This window comes from Cydia fagiglandana, chromosome 16, assembly GCF_963556715.1.
Source record: "Cydia fagiglandana chromosome 16, ilCydFagi1.1, whole genome shotgun sequence".
NCBI lineage: Eukaryota > Metazoa > Arthropoda > Insecta > Lepidoptera > Tortricidae > Cydia > Cydia fagiglandana.
This window is the reverse complement of record NC_085947.1, coordinates 9281083-9301860: the sequence shown is the minus strand read 5'-3', so window position 1 is coordinate 9301860 and position 20778 is coordinate 9281083. Positions and strand designations below refer to the sequence as shown.

The 20778-nt window shown below is 40.6% G+C and overlaps 1 protein-coding gene across 1 annotated transcript in view; it reads left to right on the top strand.

The window, feature by feature from the left end:
- The window catches only part of LOC134671931 (midasin), a 42574-nt gene extending 21904 nt beyond the window's left edge, over nucleotides 1–20670 (top strand). The window contains exons 23-41 of the mRNA XM_063529799.1: nucleotides 2396–2596; nucleotides 3727–3944; nucleotides 5117–5279; nucleotides 5664–6817; nucleotides 7556–7685; nucleotides 8310–8439; nucleotides 9131–9206; nucleotides 9929–10145; nucleotides 10748–10849; nucleotides 11672–11842; nucleotides 12190–12549; nucleotides 13096–13273; nucleotides 14911–15059; nucleotides 15446–15571; nucleotides 16055–16236; nucleotides 17134–17339; nucleotides 17908–18113; nucleotides 18448–18801; nucleotides 19723–20670. Coding sequence (XP_063385869.1) covers nucleotides 2396–2596; nucleotides 3727–3944; nucleotides 5117–5279; nucleotides 5664–6817; nucleotides 7556–7685; nucleotides 8310–8439; nucleotides 9131–9206; nucleotides 9929–10145; nucleotides 10748–10849; nucleotides 11672–11842; nucleotides 12190–12549; nucleotides 13096–13273; nucleotides 14911–15059; nucleotides 15446–15571; nucleotides 16055–16236; nucleotides 17134–17339; nucleotides 17908–18113; nucleotides 18448–18801; nucleotides 19723–19908 — 4509 coding nt within the window. The 3' untranslated portion in view covers nucleotides 19909–20670. The remainder of the gene's footprint in view (nucleotides 1–2395; nucleotides 2597–3726; nucleotides 3945–5116; nucleotides 5280–5663; nucleotides 6818–7555; nucleotides 7686–8309; nucleotides 8440–9130; nucleotides 9207–9928; nucleotides 10146–10747; nucleotides 10850–11671; nucleotides 11843–12189; nucleotides 12550–13095; nucleotides 13274–14910; nucleotides 15060–15445; nucleotides 15572–16054; nucleotides 16237–17133; nucleotides 17340–17907; nucleotides 18114–18447; nucleotides 18802–19722) is intronic.
- Nucleotides 20671–20778: the final 108 nt, after the last annotated feature.

Here is a 20778-nt window from a genome sequence, read left to right as displayed (position 1 = left end):
CGAGGTGTTCAAATTGATCTTGACGCGACGTTATTGTTAAAAGAATATATAAGAGCGTGTCAAGGTCATTTTGAACACCTCGCCCGCTTAGCAACTTCTTCTGCTGACTGTACTGTACGGCGCCATAAATGTTGTGACAGTTAGGTTGTTAAAGGTTAGTACTTACAACGCCACCTACCGTAAAACGGGGTCAACAGAAATCGCGGGGTAAATAGAGAAATTTTGAACATTTTCTTTCAAGTTGTTATATTTAAAAACGTACATCTCTAAAATTAGATTATTTGGAATGCATATATAGTACACTATTTATTCTCTACATTGATACCAAAGGAACATAATCAAACTGCCTACTTAGATATTTTTGACTCTAAAGTAAAGTCTCGCCGAGGTAAGAAATGAAGCCTGTCTGAACTTTGTTCTAGCGGTAAATATTTTGACATTAACTAAGTAAAAGTTAGCTATCCTGGTAATATAGTATCTGTAGTACCTAAATTATAAATAATATCACAAATTTTCTCTATAATGAAGCATTTTATTTGCAAAAAACTAATAACAAGCAATTTTACGTGATAAAGGGGTCAATGGACACGCATGGGGGTGAGTAGTTACGCCATAGGGGGTGATTAGATACAAGAAAGGGGTGTAAAGACACGCCTTGGGGGTTAAAAGACACAAAAAATAATTTTGTGTCAAATAGCTGTTTAACAGATATATATACCATTTGCCAATAGAGTATCAACATAATAATGACCAAATTCGATGCCTATGACAGCTAAAACTTAATATTTCTATTCACCCCTTTCTTGTGTCTATCGACCCCGTTTTAAGGAAATGGAAAAAACAGGTAGTTTTCTTTCATTTTCTCTGAATTGGGTAGGCTTAAGTTTATTCCACAAATTCAAAATTGAAGAACTAACCAAGATTGAATGACAAGAAAAATGATATCAAAATTTTTACTTTTATCATTTGAGTTATTGGCGAAAATCGTCCTTGAAGTTGAAAATCGTGTCTTTTCACCCCGTTTTACGGTACTTAGCTTCATTATGTTGTAACAGTTTACGCGGCCTTTGTCTCTCTTTATCTATGACTAAGAGGGAAGCTTAAACTTATACGCGTCATAATATTAACATGTATTTGATGGGATTTCATTAATCAGCTGCTTTTAAACAATGCAATAACCAACTTCATTCTCATGAGGGTCAAAACATCTTTGATGACAACAATGACTTATCACAGCGTAATCACTTGACTTTCATTGTCGACTTAACTAGACTCAATGGTAAAATATGTATTATCATCAATTCATCCATCAGCATCACTAATAAATTAAACCTATATAAATATTTTATGTCATTTCATTTCATCTCAATAACCATAAGCCATGTCAATAATCTCATCTCAATACGTACTAACACTCATTTTGTTTTTCGCAGCTTATTCAGGTAACCTCAAATAAACATATTCGCATCGGTGTTGGGTAGTTGTCATCGTAGTTAGAATGGGTGTTGGGTAGTCGTCATCGTAGTTAGAATGGGTGTTGGGTAGTCGTCATCGTAGTTAGAATGGGTGTTGGCTAGTTGTCATCGTAGTTAGGTGGTGGATTTACTTGAGTTAGATTAGATTAATGCTCAGCTAATCACCCGGTTGTTAATTAGTGCATGTGGAAATTGTGGAATCCTCCCAATAAAAAAATCCGTGAAAATATTCTCCAGTAAAGTAAGAAATGTCTCTGCTTCGCCTCGGCCTGAGGTTTCCTTGTTTATTTCTGTTTGACGGAGCCAGAAAGCGGCAACTTTGTTTAGCGCATCACAAATAAAAAGATTCTGATTCGAGCTGAAAGTTGACGATATCCGGCCGGAGGCCAGAAAAAATATTTATACAAATATTAAATAGAAAAAAAAAACACTTGGTGACGGTTGGGTTTTTGTAATGTAACATTACGTTTGTTATGCATCGTACTAAAACGTAAAACTCTAATCTAATGCATGGCACTAATAGTAAAATGTGTGAGTGATCTGATGAAAAGATTCATCAGGGTCGAGATAACTCGGTTAGTAAGAGCTCCTGACCGGTATTTCAAAATGTCACGAGTTCAAACCCCGCTCGATTCGGTGAATTTTGCCACGCGTTCCTATTTTAAAAACTCTTTTGTTTGTAGAAATATCTGGACCAATCCGAGCAGCCGTGCGCAGTGATCGCCGACGGCAGCCTACTGTCCAAGATTCCCAGCTTGCTGAACAAAGCCAAGCTGCTATGTAAGGAGACGTTGAATAACGCCAGCTATCCCTCGCTGGTGCAGGCGTTGGACGACTTTGTCACTGTCGTCATAGAAACGAGCACGCATCTCGGCTCATTGGAGGTAAGTTATAGACATTTTAAAAACTCTTGTTTTTAGAAATATCTAGATCAATCCGAACAGCCGTGCGCAGTGATCGCCGATGGTAGCCTACTGTCCAAGATACCCAGTTTGCTGAACAAAGCCAAGCTGCTATGTAAGGAGACGTTGAATAACGCCAGCTATCCCTCGCTGGTGCAGGCGTTGGACGATTTTGTCACTGTCGTCATCGAAACGAGCACGCATCTCGGCTCATTGGAGGTAAGTTATAGACATTTTAAAAACTCTTGTTTTTAGAAATATCTAGATCAATCCGAACAGCCGTGCGCAGTGATCGCCGACGGCAGCCTACTGTCCAAGATTCCCAGCTTGCTGAACAAAGCCAAGCTGTTATGTAAGAAGACGTTGAATAACGCCAGCTATCCCTCGCTGGTGCAGGCGTTGGACGACTTTGTCACTGTCGTCATAGAAACGAGCACGCATCTCGGCTCATTGGAGGTAAGTTAGGGCGGTATTCCACCTATCTGATTTCTATGTCCAACGTGTATAGCATCTCACATTGTGCTTAATGAGAGAGTGTGACGCAATGGCATTGGACAAAGAAATTGGACAGGTGGAATACCACCCTTAAAGAGATTTGTAATTATGCTGCTGTACTTTAGTTGACTTTGAGCTTAATTCATCAGCTATCCAGACATGCAGCCCAATGTATGGGTAGACGGCCGAACCGAATGCCTAATTTAAAGCGAGAATGGCTGATTAAAATTAAAGCACGCACAGAACTTTTCTCAAAAAGAAATTGGCCGTACCGCCCGATATGTCTAATTTGCATCAATAAAACTTAACATAGTTATTGCAAGAATGAATGTAATTCTGTAACTAACTTCAACAGAAGCTGAATATGTGTTGTCTCCACTACCCAAAAGGTTGTCTGGAAGAGGTCGATCTTTAGTTATAAGACCGCTTGTTGTCTACCATAGTTTAATGTCATATTTCTTTTGATATTGGTGAGGAATAATAGTTATTTACGATACAAGTGCGGAAAAGAGGAAATTCGAAATGAGTGGCGATAAATTAAAACACGACCGAAGGGAGTGTTTTAAATCGACACGAGTTGCGAATTACCTATTCGCACGTGTATCGTACATCGTTTTACAGTACCTATGACCGTTTAAACTTTTGACATACGCAAGAAAAGTGCTATTTTACGCACTAGTACGGGAAAATAGGACCATATGTACTATATATTTGTATTGTATTGTATGTGGTATTCATCACAAACTGTTCCGCAAAATCTTTTTTGTATATTGTATACACTTATTTTTATTTATTTATTTAACAAACAAACAGTCTTTTATAGCTTTTTTTTATTTTACATTCGATTGTTTTAGATCGACGCAACGCTTTCCAAAGACAAACAAACATCTCAAGCTAAGAACATCGTGCGGCAGAAACGCAAAGCCGTCGCCGACCTTTTCAGAGCCCTTAGCAAGATTGGTCTGAACTACCGCACGGGGCTGGTCATACTGGCAGCGGCAGAACAAGAACTGTACGACTTCACTATAGCCCCGGTTGATTTGGATGCGGCTATGAGTTATTTGAAGAGCAGGTAACGTTTTAAGATCTCTTAATAAGAAGATTTTCATTGAACTCTCTTCGTTTGAGATTTCAAGGCATAGAATGCTACCTTATATTGTTCTTCGGAAGTTTAATTTAATTCTAAGTGTGTAGAGGGTACTCGTATTGTCACGCATAGAAACATTAAAGCAAAATGTGCTTAGATAAAAAAGAATCAGTAGGTATTGAAAGTATTTAGATACAAAGTACCTTCTTTTGCAGTATAACCATACTTAATTAAAATTAGCAGCATTCACTTTTTCCGAAACTTAGCTTCATATGCTCTTCTTTGAGACGGCCAATATTGTCACTTGTTAGTATGGGGTCATCCATTAATTACGTCACACGTTTAGGGGGAGGGAGGGGGTCAAGAAAATGTGACATATTGTGACATGGGGGAGGGGGGAGACACAAACTTTGTGACGTCACTTTAACTTCATCAGTAACCGAATTTTTTTTTTAATTTATTTTATCGCTGTACATTTAAATAACAAGTTTCGAAAACGATAATCGTTTTTATTCTTTTAATTTTCTTTCCTAAGCAGTTTTGGGTTATCAAATTACTAATATTTATATCGTCAAAAATATTTTGATAAAATATTAATAATACTTAGGTACTTACTTAATTCGATTTGGCGATTTCGTAGAAAAAAAGTGACGTCACACTAGGGGGGAGGGGTTTGCCAAATGTGACCAAATGTGACAAGGGGGGGGTCAAATAACCTAGAAATTCGTGTGACGTAATTAATGGATGACCCCTATGTTGTCACTTGGTAATTTTTTAATATCGCCTTCCGCTTATTGTTTATAGCCGTATTTCTTGACACAGGGTATGTGTTAACGTCTTCTATATTAACGTTCTCTTTAGATTTCTGTATTTTTCGAGTGTCAATACCATACACATCCGTGTTGTAAAAATATCTTTTACGTCACCCTAGGCCCGTAAGTGGCATTTTCTTCCCGCTGCGCGAGAAGAAAATCTCACTTCCTGACCAAGGCAACACGCAAAACTTTAGACAAACCACGGGCGGTAATTCGTAAAGCCCCAGATCGCATATGTATTTATAAACACCTGGGATCTGGAGCATTTACGAATTCTCCTCCTTAGGTATGTAAGGTACTATTAATTTGTGTGTGATTAATCATTCTTCGTGTTTTCCGTAGACGATGTGACGCCTCCCTGAGCCTACTTTGGTCCGGCTGTGAAAAGTACTTCCATAAGAATATTGCGCGTCACAGAACCCTGTCTACGGCGCTACTGACACCTCACCAAGATTTGGGCATACAGAACATTGAGCGGTGCAAAGGATTCGCTGCGCAGTTATTGGTACGTTCATATAAATATGTGTTTTTTTTATTCCTTAACCATTTTCATAAAGGCACTTACTCCGTTACGCCCATAACAATAGGCCAGATTCCTATGGGAAGTGAGTTTATTTCCTTGGAAGGCAATTTCCTTGTTTTTTCGAAAAAAAAAAACCGCGGCTGACCTTAGAATTTGGTAACAATTTTGGCGGACCAGCTAATTTAATTTAAATTGGAAACTGATAGTCGTTTTGATTATTTCAACCTGTGAAGTCCTAAGATTTACATCATTTTCTAACATCATTATTTAAATAGCAGCTGCTTTGGTTCTTTGATTGGTGTGTAGAAACAATTGTTTTTCAGTTAACTCTTTGAACATGAATCTCAATAAAAAAATGTTTTCCAGAAACTAACAAACTCTCAAAAGAAATCCATATCGAAGTACTCCAGACATCTCTGTGACTTACGGACACTAACAACAAACCTGACATCTGCGTTAGACATTGACGCTTCTGGCGTGAACATTACTACGCTAAACGAAAAACTGAACACCCTGACTGAATGTTACGCTAACGCTAGCATATTACTCGACCAGTTCAGCGTTCTCATAAAATCCTGCCCAGAGAAAGAACTCAGAGCAGAATATGAACCGGAGTTTGATACCGTCCTCTCCCAATCTCCAATAGTACGCTGCTTTAAAAACAGCGACGAATGGCATGCTTTATACAAGAAGATAAAAAGCGTAATATCAATCGTTGATAAACAAAAGACTGCTCTACACAAATTGTCAAACACAATGCCCAAAGAACTTGGAAGTGACTTTGGTCCTCTGCCAAATGTTTCACAAAGTCATATAGACATCACCAATGAAGCTAAAGCTAATCTAGAAAGCATACAAGAAGAATTAGACAGTGTATTAACTGAATATCACTTCAAATTACAATCCACTGTAATAACAGATGAGACACCTGAACATCCTATACTAAAGAGTATTTCCAATTTATCAGGATATGTAAAAGAGACCATAGTACAACTTGATACTTATGACGAGCCAGCAGACGTTTCCATGGAGGACTCGGAGACCAAAAAGACTGAGTTGATAAGCGAGACCGAAGATTTAGTAGCCACAATGCTACTTGTGATTCAATCATTGTATAAGAAACATTTGCCAGAAGACAAAGCAGACGTTGATGTACTAAATGCTATAGATGAAATAATTGACAATGGTGAGAAAGAGAAGGAAGAATCGAACGAAATCCTAGAAGATAATCATTTGAAAGAACTTTTACACGATAAACTGTCAAGTGATGCTAAGTCACTAAAATTAGAGGCTTTGGTAACTAAAGTTCATAATTTGTTAAGAAATTATGTAGAATTTTTATCGACAACGGACCAAGATACAGAAGAAGTGAAGAATGTGGTAATGAGGTTGATCCCTATATTGGAACAGACTGTGCTGTTCGTGCAATACTTCGTCACGCAGAAAGTAGCAGTACACAGAGTCTCGTGTAAGATGCTGTCAGTGCTTTTGAAGATTTTCTCCGACTTAGCAACGAAAGGGTAAGAAAATATTTAGTAATATTTTTCTCCTTTTTTATCATTCAGATAAGTTCAGTTCAGTGAATCAGTTTAAGGTAACACATGACGTTAGATTTGATATGATACCACCAGCCAGAAACCTGAATGTGGCAAGGCTCAGAGTGGAACTTAAGCTATTTAATCTTTTATGCACAATTACTATCTCTAGTTTTTATAACTTGTTAAGTTGTATTGCATCTTCCAAACTCTCGAAGATGCAATACTTCGACCGGCCAACCCCATTCACTCTGGATTCTAGAGTAGCAGCACCATCATAGCTTGCCCTGTCAATCCCTAGAATTGTGTCAAATTTTTGTTTTTTTAATGCCCGGGATGCCAGCCCTTTAAGCCAAATCTCATGGAAAAAGGGGCAAGCTATGATGGAGCCATCTATGCAAACCGTTGACAGTTGTCAACCCCATTGTTTCTGAAGATAAAATGTATCTTACGATGTTTGAATACCGACCGGTCTGGCCTAGTGGGTGACCCTGCCTGCGAAGCCGATGGTCCTGGGTTCGAATCCCAGTAAGGGCATTTATTTGTATGATGATACAAATACTTGTTCCTGAGTCATTGGTGTTTTCTATGTATTTAAGTATTTGTATATTATATATATCGTTGTCTGAGTACCCACAACACAAGCCTTCTTGAGCTTACTGTGGGACTTAGTCAATCTGTGTAAGAATGTCCTATAATATTTATTTATTTTTATTTGAATAGTTTCTGCAAACCGTCCGACATGGACATGGAGGAGGGCGAAGGCGACGGCGGCCCGGGGAAGCTCACCGGCGGCACCGGCCTGGGCGACGGCGAGGGACAAAAAGATGTATCGGAGAGGATCGAGAATCAGGTACGTAATGTTAACAAGAAATATCTCGGAGACCGAGTAAGTAAGTAAGTAAATATTCTTTATTGCACCAATAATGATACATTTTACATACATGTAAAACTACAAAGAAATTTTAATGAAACAATAGAACGCGGTAAGAACAGGCGGTCTTATCGCTCGCTTAGCTTTGCTCGGAAAACATAAAAACTATTTAGATAGATTTTTGGGCCCCGAAAACCCCCATATAGCAAATTTCATCGAAATAATTAGAGCCATTTCCGACATCCCCGAAATATATACTTGTATACTAGAATTGCTCGTTTAAAGGTACTTATAAGATATGCTCTTGAAACACTAATCCAACTACGGTGTGTCTCGTAAATAAAAAAAAACCTCTTTCGAAGTCGCTTGATAACTGAATTGATTGTTGATACCATATTCATCAAAGACAGCTTGATATTTTTTACGCTACATTGGGATGAAGCGTCAAAACTATCGAGCCCATTTTGATGAATATGGTATCACGAGACTACGGGACCCCGTAAAATGTCCCGTAGTCCCGTAAAATGAACAGAAAGCATCTCTTTCCAAAATGATGCTCTGCAGCTCACACACGCTCCCTAAAACAAAATATTTATTTAACAGGATCAACTGGACGATGCCCAGCGTCCAGGAGAAGAGAAGAAGGAAGAGGAAAGGGACTGTAAAGAGGAGGAGAAGGGAGTCAACATGACTGACGACTTCGATTCCCACCTGCAGGATGTTGAACAAAACGGTATAATTAACGATGGATGACATATTAACTCACATTATAGACGGGTCTAACGCGAATTTTAATCAATTACCTTGATTTACGGACGTTTCGACACAGGTTTCACTGGTCCAAACCTGGATTACAGAATAATTAAAGGATAATTGAATAAAATTCGCGTTAGACCCGTCTATAATGTGAGTTAATATGTGTTCAAAACGCGAAAGTTTTAAATATTATAACGATGGATGACTCAAACGCATCACACATTACCATTTAAATTTTCCAATGGGGAAGGTTCTCAACCTTTTAATTAAGTAGTTTTTGAACTGAAAACATCTTTAGCGGCGCTGTGCACTTTTTGTGATGGGGAAAAAACTCGCGACAGGTCACGTGACCGTAAGATTCGTAAGACGGACACGTGACCTGACTGAAAAACTCTTACAATGTCATAGAGTTTTTACTTCTGCCGGCACTCCCGGAGTGCAACCCGTTGTTTTTTTTACTACTTTTGAAATGAGCAATTGCCCCTTCTGCTAAATAATTTTGTTATTATAGTCGTCAAACAAGTTTGTAAGTAGAAAAACGCGCGCAATTCAAATCTATGGGACAATAACTCATCGCGCCTACAATTTTAAATTTGCCGCTCTTCTCTACTGACGGAAATTGCTTGACACAGCTAGTATAATGGTCGATACTGCAATTTATTATACAGAAGGCGATTCAGATCAAGATGACGATGAAGAAGATGCTGACAAACAAATGGGAGACACGGACAATGCTGCTGAAAAGTGAGATATTTATAATATATGTAAAAAGTCTGTATAATATTCAATGTTTAAAAAATGTCTAGACTTGACAATTATAAAAGAAATAGTTCGTCGTACAAATGTAGTGCATAATTATTTTCCATCGTATTTTCACGGATACGTACGAAAGTGTCTTGCTATTTCAGTCAGTCTCGGTACAAAAAAGTACTGAAGTTGACTGAAGTAGCATGACAAATACGAACGTTTCCGAGAAAATACGATGGAAAACAATTATGCACTACATCTGTATATGTCGTCATGACTCACGACATTCGTTTTGTCTCATAAATTCGCATCGTCTGTTTTTAGGGTTCCGTACCCAAAGGGTAAAACGGGACCCTATTACTAAGACTCTGCTGTCCGTCTGTCACTAGGCTGTATCTCACGAACCATGATAGCTAGACAGTTGAAATTTTCACAGATGATGTATTTCTGTTGCCGCTATAACAACAAATACTAAAAATAGAATAAAATAAAGATTTAAGTGGGGCTCCCACACAACTAACGTGATTTTTGTCCGAAGTTAAGCAACGTCGGGCGGGGTCAGTACTTGGATATATGGGTGACCGTTTTTTTTTGCCTTTTTTGCATTATGGTACGGAACCCTTCGTGCGCGAGTCCGACTCGCACTTGCCCGGTTTTTTATATTTGGGTCTCTGACAAAAATCCCTCGCTTACCTACTCATCTGTTTTGTAATACATAGGCTCGATCAACAAATATGGGGTTCAGAAGACGAAGATATTGACGAGGAACAGAACGATAAGAAAGACAAAGAGGAGAAAGGGAAGGGCGAAAGCACTGGCGAGAAAGAGATGGGTGCCAAAGAGGAGGAACAAGGACAGGACGATGGGAGTCAAGGGAAAGAGAAAAAGAAAAAAGATATCAATGAAATGCAGGAACCTGAAATTGATGATGATCAAGTAAGTGGAAAAGAGAATCTTTGTATAGGATTAAATATTTATTCATAAAACTTTACGGGCCTGACTTTTTTAAATTATATTTTATCCCTTTCTTACAAATACAAAAGTCAATATGACAAATAAAGACAAACGATTATTAGCTAATTAAGGTTTGTAGCGTGTTTATGAATAAGGGGGTTAGTATATTTGGTTATTTTTTTTTGCAGATTAGTGATGTACAAACGGCAACACTCCTAACTGTACATAGGTGGACCTTATTACAAAAGGCATAAGGTCCACCGATGTACAGTTAACAGTGTAGGCGATAGTACTAGTAAATACGTTCTATTAACGAAGTCCGGTGTTATCCGTAAAATCAACGGAAAAATTAAGACCCCTTTTTTTACTTATATGACGTATATTAGAGTTTAACGTTACATAAAAAACTATGCAACTACAAAACCAGAGATGAGCAGTGCCCAGTGGAAAAGGGGGCCCAAATAAGACATTGAAATAACATAGACTATGAGGGAGCCTAAAACGCCTCACTTATCTCTAAAAAACGACCTATTTTGTTATTTATATTGTCAAAGTTGAAATCTTATCTTATCTTATATTTTTAGGTGGATCCATTCCATGGCAATCAACAGCCCCTGCCAGAGCCTGAAGATTTCGATCTCCCCGACAACATGGATGTGGATGGCGACGAAGCAGGCGATGACAAAGTAAGATAATTATTAAGTAATTATAGTGTTGTTATTTTTAAATATAAGAAGATCGCCCACCTTATGTAGCAAATGCCAAATTTTGGAGTTGACACCCACCCGCTATCATTGGTTACCCGTGAACAAGATGACTGTAACTGCGTCGAAATATCGGGAGCTTGAAAACAATACAAAAGGTAATCACGGTTCATATCCCGGTCGATATGTCGGCGGCCGATCGTACGATCAGGCAGATCGTAATGTTCCTGTGTATTGTTTTGAGGATAGTCACATTAAACCAATATATAGGTAAGATAGGTTCGTTAGGTTGGTTCAGATGCCCGAAGGGCAAACTGCCCAGAAATAGGAGCACCGCGCGTCGACTCGGGGAATGATTCAAAGATTTTCGCGTTTCACGTTATGCCTAGGAATTTCACGATATGCCTGATCTTACGATTGGCCGCCAACAGATATAAGTCTAGTGAAACTAACCGTGAATCATTCAAAACTGTAATTTTGAAGTTAACATCAACGCCTTATGAAACACTATTTAGTCGCAAGGTCATTCAGGTGCAGGTGGAAGAAAGGAGTATAAGTAAGTTTTTAAAAGGGACGGTAACAAGCATGTGACATAACTTGCGTTGAGCGCGTCCAATAGCTAAGGTAACCGCTTGCCACTTGCTTGTCAGCCACCACAGTATAAAAAAATAATAATATATAAAAAGTTTTTGTATCCCCGGCCAATAGGCAGTGGTACGCAATAGCGTACTTGTTTGTAAATTATATTTAAGTATTACAGTGTCTAGCGTACTTGTATAAACTATAAAGGCATTTTTTTGACAGGACGGTGAAACAGAAACTGAAAATCCGTTCGACATCGACGTGATGAAAGAGAACATTCCAGAGGAACCAGAAGAAGAACAGAAAGAGCGAGACAACACCGGCTTGGAAGTGTCCAGTGACGAGGAGGAGGGAGACGAAAATGAGAATGGCGAAGATGGGCAGAATAAAGAGGTAAAAATCACTCTTATATCCTTTGTACTAGAATCGATTTTCGGATTTATCCGACATTCAAAAGTGGTTTGGAATTATGAGAATACACATTAGATTTTAATTTACTGGCATTTGACCAAAGCACTTTTTTATTTTTGAATTAGGTCGTCTAAACTACATAGAAATTATCAGTCATACATAGAAATTATCTGTCATATACTACATAGAAATGGTCATCCATATAATCCTTTATTCTATTCCTTATAGTTCAATTTTTGCATTACCAATCGAATGATTTCAATATATAAATCTTAAAAAATGAAAATAAATAATCGTATTCCTTTACTAATACTCGCTGAAATTTTCAGGATTCACAAGACAAAGAAGAAGGCAATGACGAGCAAGCACAAACAGAAGATAACAAAGAAGATGCCACAGAAAACGATCTCACCGATAATCCCGAAATGGAAACAGAAGAAAATCAACCAGAGCAAGACCAAACAGAGCCACCCGAATCCGAAAAACCGGATGAACTTCCCACCAACCCTGATGAGATAAACGAGGAAGACCAAGTGGAAGAAAAGAGAGAAGCTAAGCCACAAGCGGATCCGTCTACTAATGACCCGGCGGCTGGTGAGAAGGCGGAGAATGCTGAGGTGGAGCGGGGGACTGACGATAATGTGGAGACCAATGCGGAGCAGAAGAAGGATGAGGAGTCCGCGCCTTTTGTAAGTAAAGATAAATTGTTAGGTTTTAGTTTTATAAAGAGCGCTTCATCATCATCATCATATCAGCCAGAGGACGTCCACTGCTGGACAAAGACCTCCCCCAAAGAGTGCCACAATGACCGGTCTTACACCACCCGCATCCAGCGAAGAACGGTTATTTCAGAAGATTTAAGAATTTTTCTTAAATTCAAAAACTATAAGAGCTTCGCAACAACCGATATTTAGAAAGACACCGATTCGGTAAACGAAATGACAAATAAGTTTCCATGGATCCTAGCTAGAAATAAAAAAAAAATGATTAAAAACTGTTCGCTCCCATCTAAAGTAACCTTATGGGCGCATCACATACAAATACGGCAAGACTACCGACTTTTTTATTTCCTTCGTTGCGTCTTTAAATGAGTAAGTGCGGTTTTTATAAATATTTAAACATAGTTTTACATGCATTAGCATACTTAAACAGCACTGTAATCGCAAATATAATTTCGTAATACATACTGAGTTACATTTTTTTTCTCACATCGCCTTAATATATTTTCTATACAGGAACAAGCTCAAGAGCAAGTAGGCGAGGACAGGCAATCAACCGGCCGCTCAGAACTGGACAAGAGCGACAAAGGGCATCGCGGCGAAAAGCAGGCGGCCAGCCGCTCCAACCAGGCGCAAGAACAGAACAAGAGGAAAGAAAACAAGCCAGGGCAGACGGACCAGGAACGGACACTGGGTAAGGCATCCGAGGATTGATAATCATTGAAAAAACCGGCCAATGGTTCCGTACCATTACGCAAAAATCGGCAAAAAAAAACACGTTTGTAGTATGGGAGCCCTACATTTTATTTTGTTTTTAGTATTAGTTGTTATAGCGGCAACAGAAATAAATCATCTGTGAAAATTGCAACTGGTGACAATACAGCCTGGTGACAGACAGACGGACTGTGGAGTCTTGGTAATATGGTCCCGTTTTTACTTTTTGGGTACGGAACCCTAAAAAAAATAACAGCCTAGTGTGAGATTAGAACTCGCAGCATTTTAAGACCGGCCCAGTGGTCTATCATCTAAGAGTGGTATTCCACCTGTCCAATGTCATTACGTCCCACTCTCTCATAATGCAAAATGTGAGACGCATTACACATTCATCATCATCATCTCAGCCATAAGACGTCCACTGCTGAACATAGGCCTCCCCCTTGGACCTCCATTCGTACCGGTTGGAAGCCACCCGCATCCAGCGTCTTCCGGCGGCTTTAACAAGGTCGTCCGTCCATCTTGTGGGTGGACGTCCTACGCTGCGTTTGCTAGTCCGTGGTCTCCACTCGAGCACTTTTCGACCCCATCGGCCATCTTCTCTGCGCGCAATGTGGCCTGCCCATTGCCACTTCAGCTTGCTAATCCGGTGGGCTATGTCGGTGACTTTAGTTCGTCTACGGATCTCCTCATTTCTGATTCGATCACGCAGAGAAACTCCGAGCATAGCCCTCTCCATAGCTCGTTGAGCGACTTTGAATTTTGAGATGAGGCCGATAGTGGAAGACCACGTTTCGGAGCCGTAAGTCATCGCTGGTAACACACATTGATTAAAGACTTTCGTCTTGAGGCACTGAGGTATGTCGGACGAAAAGACATTACGTAGTTTCCCGAACGCTGCCCAACCGAGTTGGATTCGGCGGTTGACCTCCTTCTCGAAGTTGGACCTACCTAATTGGACTGCTTGTCCTAGGTAGATGTACGAGTCAACAACTTCGAGTACCGAGTTCCCAACAGAGACTGGGATGGGCACAACATTGGCATTTGACATAAGTTTCGTCTTGTCCATGTTCATTTTCAAGCCCACCCGTTGTGAAACTCGGTTGAGGTCATCGAGCATCATGCTGAGTTCCTCCATCGACTTTGCCATGACTACGATATCGTCGGCAAACCGAAGGTGAGTGATGTATTCGCCGTTGATGTTGATGCCAAGTCCTTGCCATTCCATCTCGTCAATCATTGCCATCATTACACATTGGACAGAGGGAATACAACCGTAAGTTAATATTGAAAGAATACATTTTCGTTAGTAGACCGCTCTGCTAGGTGCAAAAATTAACAATTAGGTTCCTCTCTTCTAAACAGGATTCCTACTATGACTGTCGTGATTGCGCAGTGACGTAGCAAACTTGCGATCTTGAAAGTCGGGTAATAAATCAGAAAACTTGCTGTTACTTAAGCTCTAGTTTCCTAGATAGCAGTGCCGTCATAATAGCGGCCGTCTCCATACAAAACAATACGGCTAAATATGAATGTCTAAGTATTTCGTATGGAGACGCCCGCTACGTTACGGCACTGCTATCCTAGGAAACCAGAACTTTACCGATTTTTTGTCAGGTGACGTGAACGAGGATAAGAAGAAATCGCGCACTCTGAACGTGGAACGCGAGGAGGAAACAGAGGACGGCGCGACAGAAGACAAGGACGGAGAGAAGGACGCCGACGCGTTCCAGCACGTCAAGCAGGCCAAGAAGGACGACTTGCAGGTACCTATGCTTATACTTTACAACTATTTTTTTTTATGTGATAGTCAGCAAACGAGCAGACGAGCCGCCTGATGGGAAGCGGTCATCGTCGCCCATGGACATAAGCAACATCACAGGAGCCACTTAAGCGTTGCCGACCCTTGAGAACCCTAAATACCCGCTTCTAGAAGAATCCCATGTCGTAGCGCAAAGGAAATACCTCAGGAGGCAAGTCGTTCCACATTATGCACGTTCTGGGAAGAAGCGAGATGCACGTTCTGGGAAGAAGCGAGATGCACGTTCTGGGAAGAAGCGAGATGCCCGCTTATTCTTACTATTTCCTCTAAACTAGACTAACAAAAATACATATTTTAGGATAATTTTACAACGAGTATACATATTTTCAGGTGATAGATGCCGCCACGAAAGAGCAGGCGGAGCAGCAGCCGACGCTTCAACAAGAGGACGAGGACGCAGAAACTGTGAAGGAAGACGAGGAACTTGCTATGGACGTCGATGATGATGATTTGGAGGTACAGTACAGTTGCTAAGCGGGCGAGGTGTCTAAAACAATCTGAACGCGACTTTATTGTTAAGTGAATAAAAGCGCGTCAAGGTAATTATGAACACATCGCCCGCTTAGCAACTTCCGCTGCTGACTTTACAAGACTGCGACTGTTTACCTCTGTAGTCCCGCGGACGCGAATTTATGAGTTACCTTATTCGCACACGAGATTCCATACAAATAAGAACACATACTGGCGCTACTTGCACCATCCCAATATCCCGGGGTTAACCGGTTAAACCGTTAACCCAGTGTCAAATCGTACTGGTAACATTCGTAACTCCAGGTTTATCCGGTTTCCGGTCCCAACTCCCACTAACCCGGGGTGTTAGTGGGAGTTGGGACAGAGGTTTTTGTCCATATCAATCGGCGGGACTCGAGGGATAAAACTAATCCAGAAATGTTTACATCTACAGAAACTCTCATGTCAAAACTGTTTCTTAATTTTTAGGTGGAGAAATCTGAAGAAATCAAATCCGAAAAAGTGAAAGGCACTGACAAAGAAAAGGACAAGTCGGGCAACAAGAAAGACGGAGGCGATGATCCTACCGGCGAGACTGGCATCGAAGTGGAGGGAGAGGGAGTGGTCACCACCACCGTGCCGAGAGGGCTGGACACCACTTACCATACTAGGTAGGATTTTAAGCTTTTACTTAATTTACAATTTCACTGTTTGTTTTGTTAAATAATTTGTTTAAGGTCAAATTCTATAAGCGTGACTAGAACAAGTTCCCGATATGAGGTTTAGTTTTGTAACTGCAATAAAAAATGCAATATTAATAAGATGACGGAGACCGAAAGTGGTGGGAATTTTCGACACAGTTTTCAGGGCTCTAGGTCCGTCTAGGTGAACAACGGATTTAGTTAGTTTATTAAATATTTTCGTTTTTCAAATTAGTTACGCCGAATTAGAGTTAGACCAAGAAAAGTTTGTAGCGACTTTGATAGCACACGCAATGTGTTATTTATACGTCATAATTTCATAGAAGTTTGGCGTTTTAAATATCACTTGCACTGTATGGGTTATCAAAATCTCTGCAGACTTTTCTTGGTCTGACTCTCATTACGTAGGTACATAATTAGGTTGAGAACCTTTACTTTTTTTTGGTGTATTTTATCTTTCTCAATCGGCGGGTGGTCGTATATTCAAAATTTCAGTTTAGAGTTAAACCACGAAAAGTCTGCAGCGATTTTGATAGCCCTCGCAGTGCCAGTGTTATTTATACGTCATAATTTCATAGAAGCTTGACGTTTAAAATAATAGGTACTTGCACTGCGTGGGCTATCAAATCCGCTGCTGACTTTTCTTGGTCTGACTCTACATAACTGCATTAAACTGAAGCCTTACGATTCGGCTTGGTCGAACTCTTGACAGTTCCAGTGCCCTGTTCATTAAAAGCTTGTAACTTGTAATACAAGTGGAATTCTCTTTTTGACAGCTTTTGTTAGAAAGGGACTTCCACTCGTATTAGAAGTTACAAGCTTTTGATAAACAGGGCACAGGTATTCACATTAATTGACACATTATAGGTTGGAAGACGTGACCCAGCACGCCGACGACATGTCCCTGGAAGAGTACATGAGCATCCGCTCGTGGCTGACGAGCGGGCGCGGGCGCGGCTTGGGCGCGGAGCAGGCGTGGCGCGCGCTGTGGCGGCGCAGCGCCCCGGCCGCCGCCCGCCTGTGCGAGCGGCTGCGGCTGGTGCTCGAGCCCACTGCACGGTCTAGGAGGGCCGGTACGTAGTATTACAGCCTACGCCTCACGTCTCACCCCCGACCACCATGTTGACAACGACAGTTCACCGTACATTGCTGGTTCAACAACTGACAACAAATAAACATACTGAAGAAAATATCAAGATTCAATTGTCAATTGGCAAGTGGCCGGAAACACACTTACAACCCTATGAAAATATTTTAATAACACACTACAAAACGGTAAATGCTTACCATAAGGCTATTTGTCTACACGTTTGCATCGTATATTATGAAAAAAACTGGTGAAATAAGTACGCTCTATTGGTTCGCGTTTCACAGATCAAAAAATTGCATTACATTACACAACATCCGCAATCGAGCGATTAACAGACACTCCGACAATAATTAACGACAGGTAGTATTGAAGTGCACTAAGCGGCCCAGATCAGATGTAGATGTAACTAGTATGGAGACAGAATATATAGCAGGCAGTTAACTTAATTTTGATTAGTACTTCAAAGTCCAATTACTGATATGGGTTGGAAAAAAAGAAAAGCCAATTTTTTTTTGATTTACATTATAATATATCATCTGCTTTCCCTTCAGGCGACTTCAGAACGGGCCGCGCCATCAACATGCGTCGCGTCATCCCCTACATTGCATCCCACTTCCGCAAGGACCGCATCTGGCTACGCCGCACCAAACCCGCAAGACGCGAGTACAAGATCGCCATCGCTGTGGACGACTCCAGCTCCATGGCGGATAATAGGAGCAAGGAGCTCGCATTTGAGAGCTTGGCACTAGTCTCCCAGGTTAGTAACCTAACATATAATAACCTAAAATTTGTCTTAAATTTTGTACATAATCACTAAATGCTGCTAAAAGCAACTAATTCTGTCTTAGGTTAAGACTTAAGATTAAGACTGCCAGCGATTATTTTAGTAAACCATTTTCAAACTAACTTTACACACGTATGTGTGCGTTGTCTTTAGATGGGAGTGTACCTATACGCCATGAAGTTGCGCGCATTTCAAAAATGGTATACCTATCTCTGCACGTTTGGTATACCTATCTCTGCACCTATGCACGTTTGTGTGCAGCGCTTGAATAAAATGACACCTATCCTCACGTATTTTACCTTTCCAGGCCCTAAACCTCCTCGAATCCGGCGACCTCGCAGTCCTAAGCTTCGGCGAGAAACCCAACTTACTCCACCCGTTCACCGAACAGTTCTCCGAGCATTCCGGCTCGAAGATCCTAGAGCAACTCCGCTTCGAGCAAACGAAGACCAAGATCGCTCAACTGCTAGATTTCTGTACTGTAATGTTCGAGGAGCAAAGCGTGAGAAGCGACGCGGCGAACGCGAAGTTGCTGGTGGTCGTGAGCGACGGGCGCGGGATATTCTCGGAGGGCGAGGCGCGCGTGCTGCAGGCGGTGCGGAGAGCGAGGCAGCAGGGCATATTCTTGGTCTACGTTATTATTGACAATCCGGATAATAAGGTAACATTTGTTTCAAATTATAATTTATAAAATCTGCCTCGGACGTGATTCAAACCTGGGGCTTTAGATCATTTACTAACAGAGTTACTAATGCTTAACAGATTCAGTGCCGAAAACCCGACAGTTGGATATTTTATGATATCGTCCCCAGTCCGGACTATCCGATAGTCGGGCTCGTGGTACTACTGCTTTATATAAAGAAATTGTTTTGGCCTGGCGCGGACGTCTCGTTTGGCTGGGTGGCAATGAATGTGTTAACCTATTACGGCGAATATTTCCATCGTATTCTTGCGTATGAGTATTTCTAAGAGTACTAGAGTATTTTAACCTTTTGAACGGAAACGGCGCATCCATTTGCCGTGCCACTGACGCCACGGGGGTAAAATTTAGTTTTGTGAATAAATAATGCCAACCTAAAAGTGGGGTGTTTTTTAGTAGATATTCATCAAAAAACGATCGACGTCAAATGCCGTCTTTGGCGTCGTCAAGATTTTGCGTTGACGTCGAAAAGGTTAACGGATAGCAGACTACTCTACAAATTAATTTAGGATTTATTTTCTTCTATCGTTTCATAGTGAAGTTTATAGTTTCGTTTGTGTTAAGAATGCAGAAAAATCATTATTGTCCGCCGGCCTAGCGACGCCCGTGACCAATCAAATCGTTCCCAATTAGAAAGTCAAGTTCACAGTGATAAGTTGATGGCATAATTTCTAATTCACACGTGTCAAAAATTGCCTACTACAGAGCGCACAGTCGCTGTAGCCGAAATCGGTCAGGAGAACATCATCGTTACGAGTATCTCAAGGCCGGCAGATGTCGATTTTACTGCATTCTCAAAATAAGTTATTTATTCCATTTTGACGAGAGGTTTGGTACTTGCACATTTTTGCCGCCATCATGAACAAACCGTTTTTTTTCCAGGACTCTATAATGGACATCCGTCGACCGCTCCTCGACCCGACAACCAACACGCTGACTGGCTTCGTGCAGTATCTGGACACGTTCCCGTTCCCCTTCTACCTCATACTGCGGGACATAACAGCTTTGCCTAATGTCCTCGGTGACGCGTTGAGACAGTGGTTTGAACTGGCCGTCAATACTAGTTAGTTAGTGATTTTTTATGGGTGATTACAAAGTTCGTCCAATATACTCGTAGATCCCACAGTTTGACATTTCTGGTGGAAATTAAGGGCAGAGCACACCGGCTGCGTGTGCGTGACGTGCACGTGCGCAAAAATGTTAGAGCCGCACACGTCACGCAAGCGGTGTGCCGTCTCTCATAAGGATCTGTATATTACAACGCGCACGTGCACGTTTACGCACACGTATCCCGTGTACACATGCCTTTATTGTTATAATTTACAACACTTGCGATTTGAAAAGTTGTTTAATAAGGCAATTAGGAATAAGGGGCCACTTGAGTAGAATGTTTTCGGATTTATTTCAACGGCCATAAGTATTTGTGTAAAGACTCAAATGAAACCAAGTTAATAGGCAAATGGAAGTAAGACTGTAAGAAGTCTTTTAAAAGTAAAGATATAGAAATGTGATTCTTGAATAACACAAAATCATAAGTGAAGGAAACTTAAGAAAATTATGTTAAATTTTATCAATCATTATGGTTAGGCGGAAGCGAACAGTAATTCTTATATTGATTATTTTGTGAAATGATATAGTGTTTTTTGATGGATAAGGCAATGACTTTATAGAGATAAGATCGTGGAGTCTAGATAAACGTAGATAGTGAAGATATACAATGTGACTTGTTAATCTTAGACAGCTAGAAGTAGAAAGTATGCTGGGCATACAATGAAGTCAATATTTTTTCTTTGTTGAGTTGATGATAATAAAATTTAATTTACGAAATATCATTGTTGTGTTTTACTCACTTGTCTGTAGTGATGTGCCGAGAACGTTTTCGTTTCTGAGAATCACTTTCCGATGAAATTTCCGGAAAGTTTTCAACTTTCTCGAGAA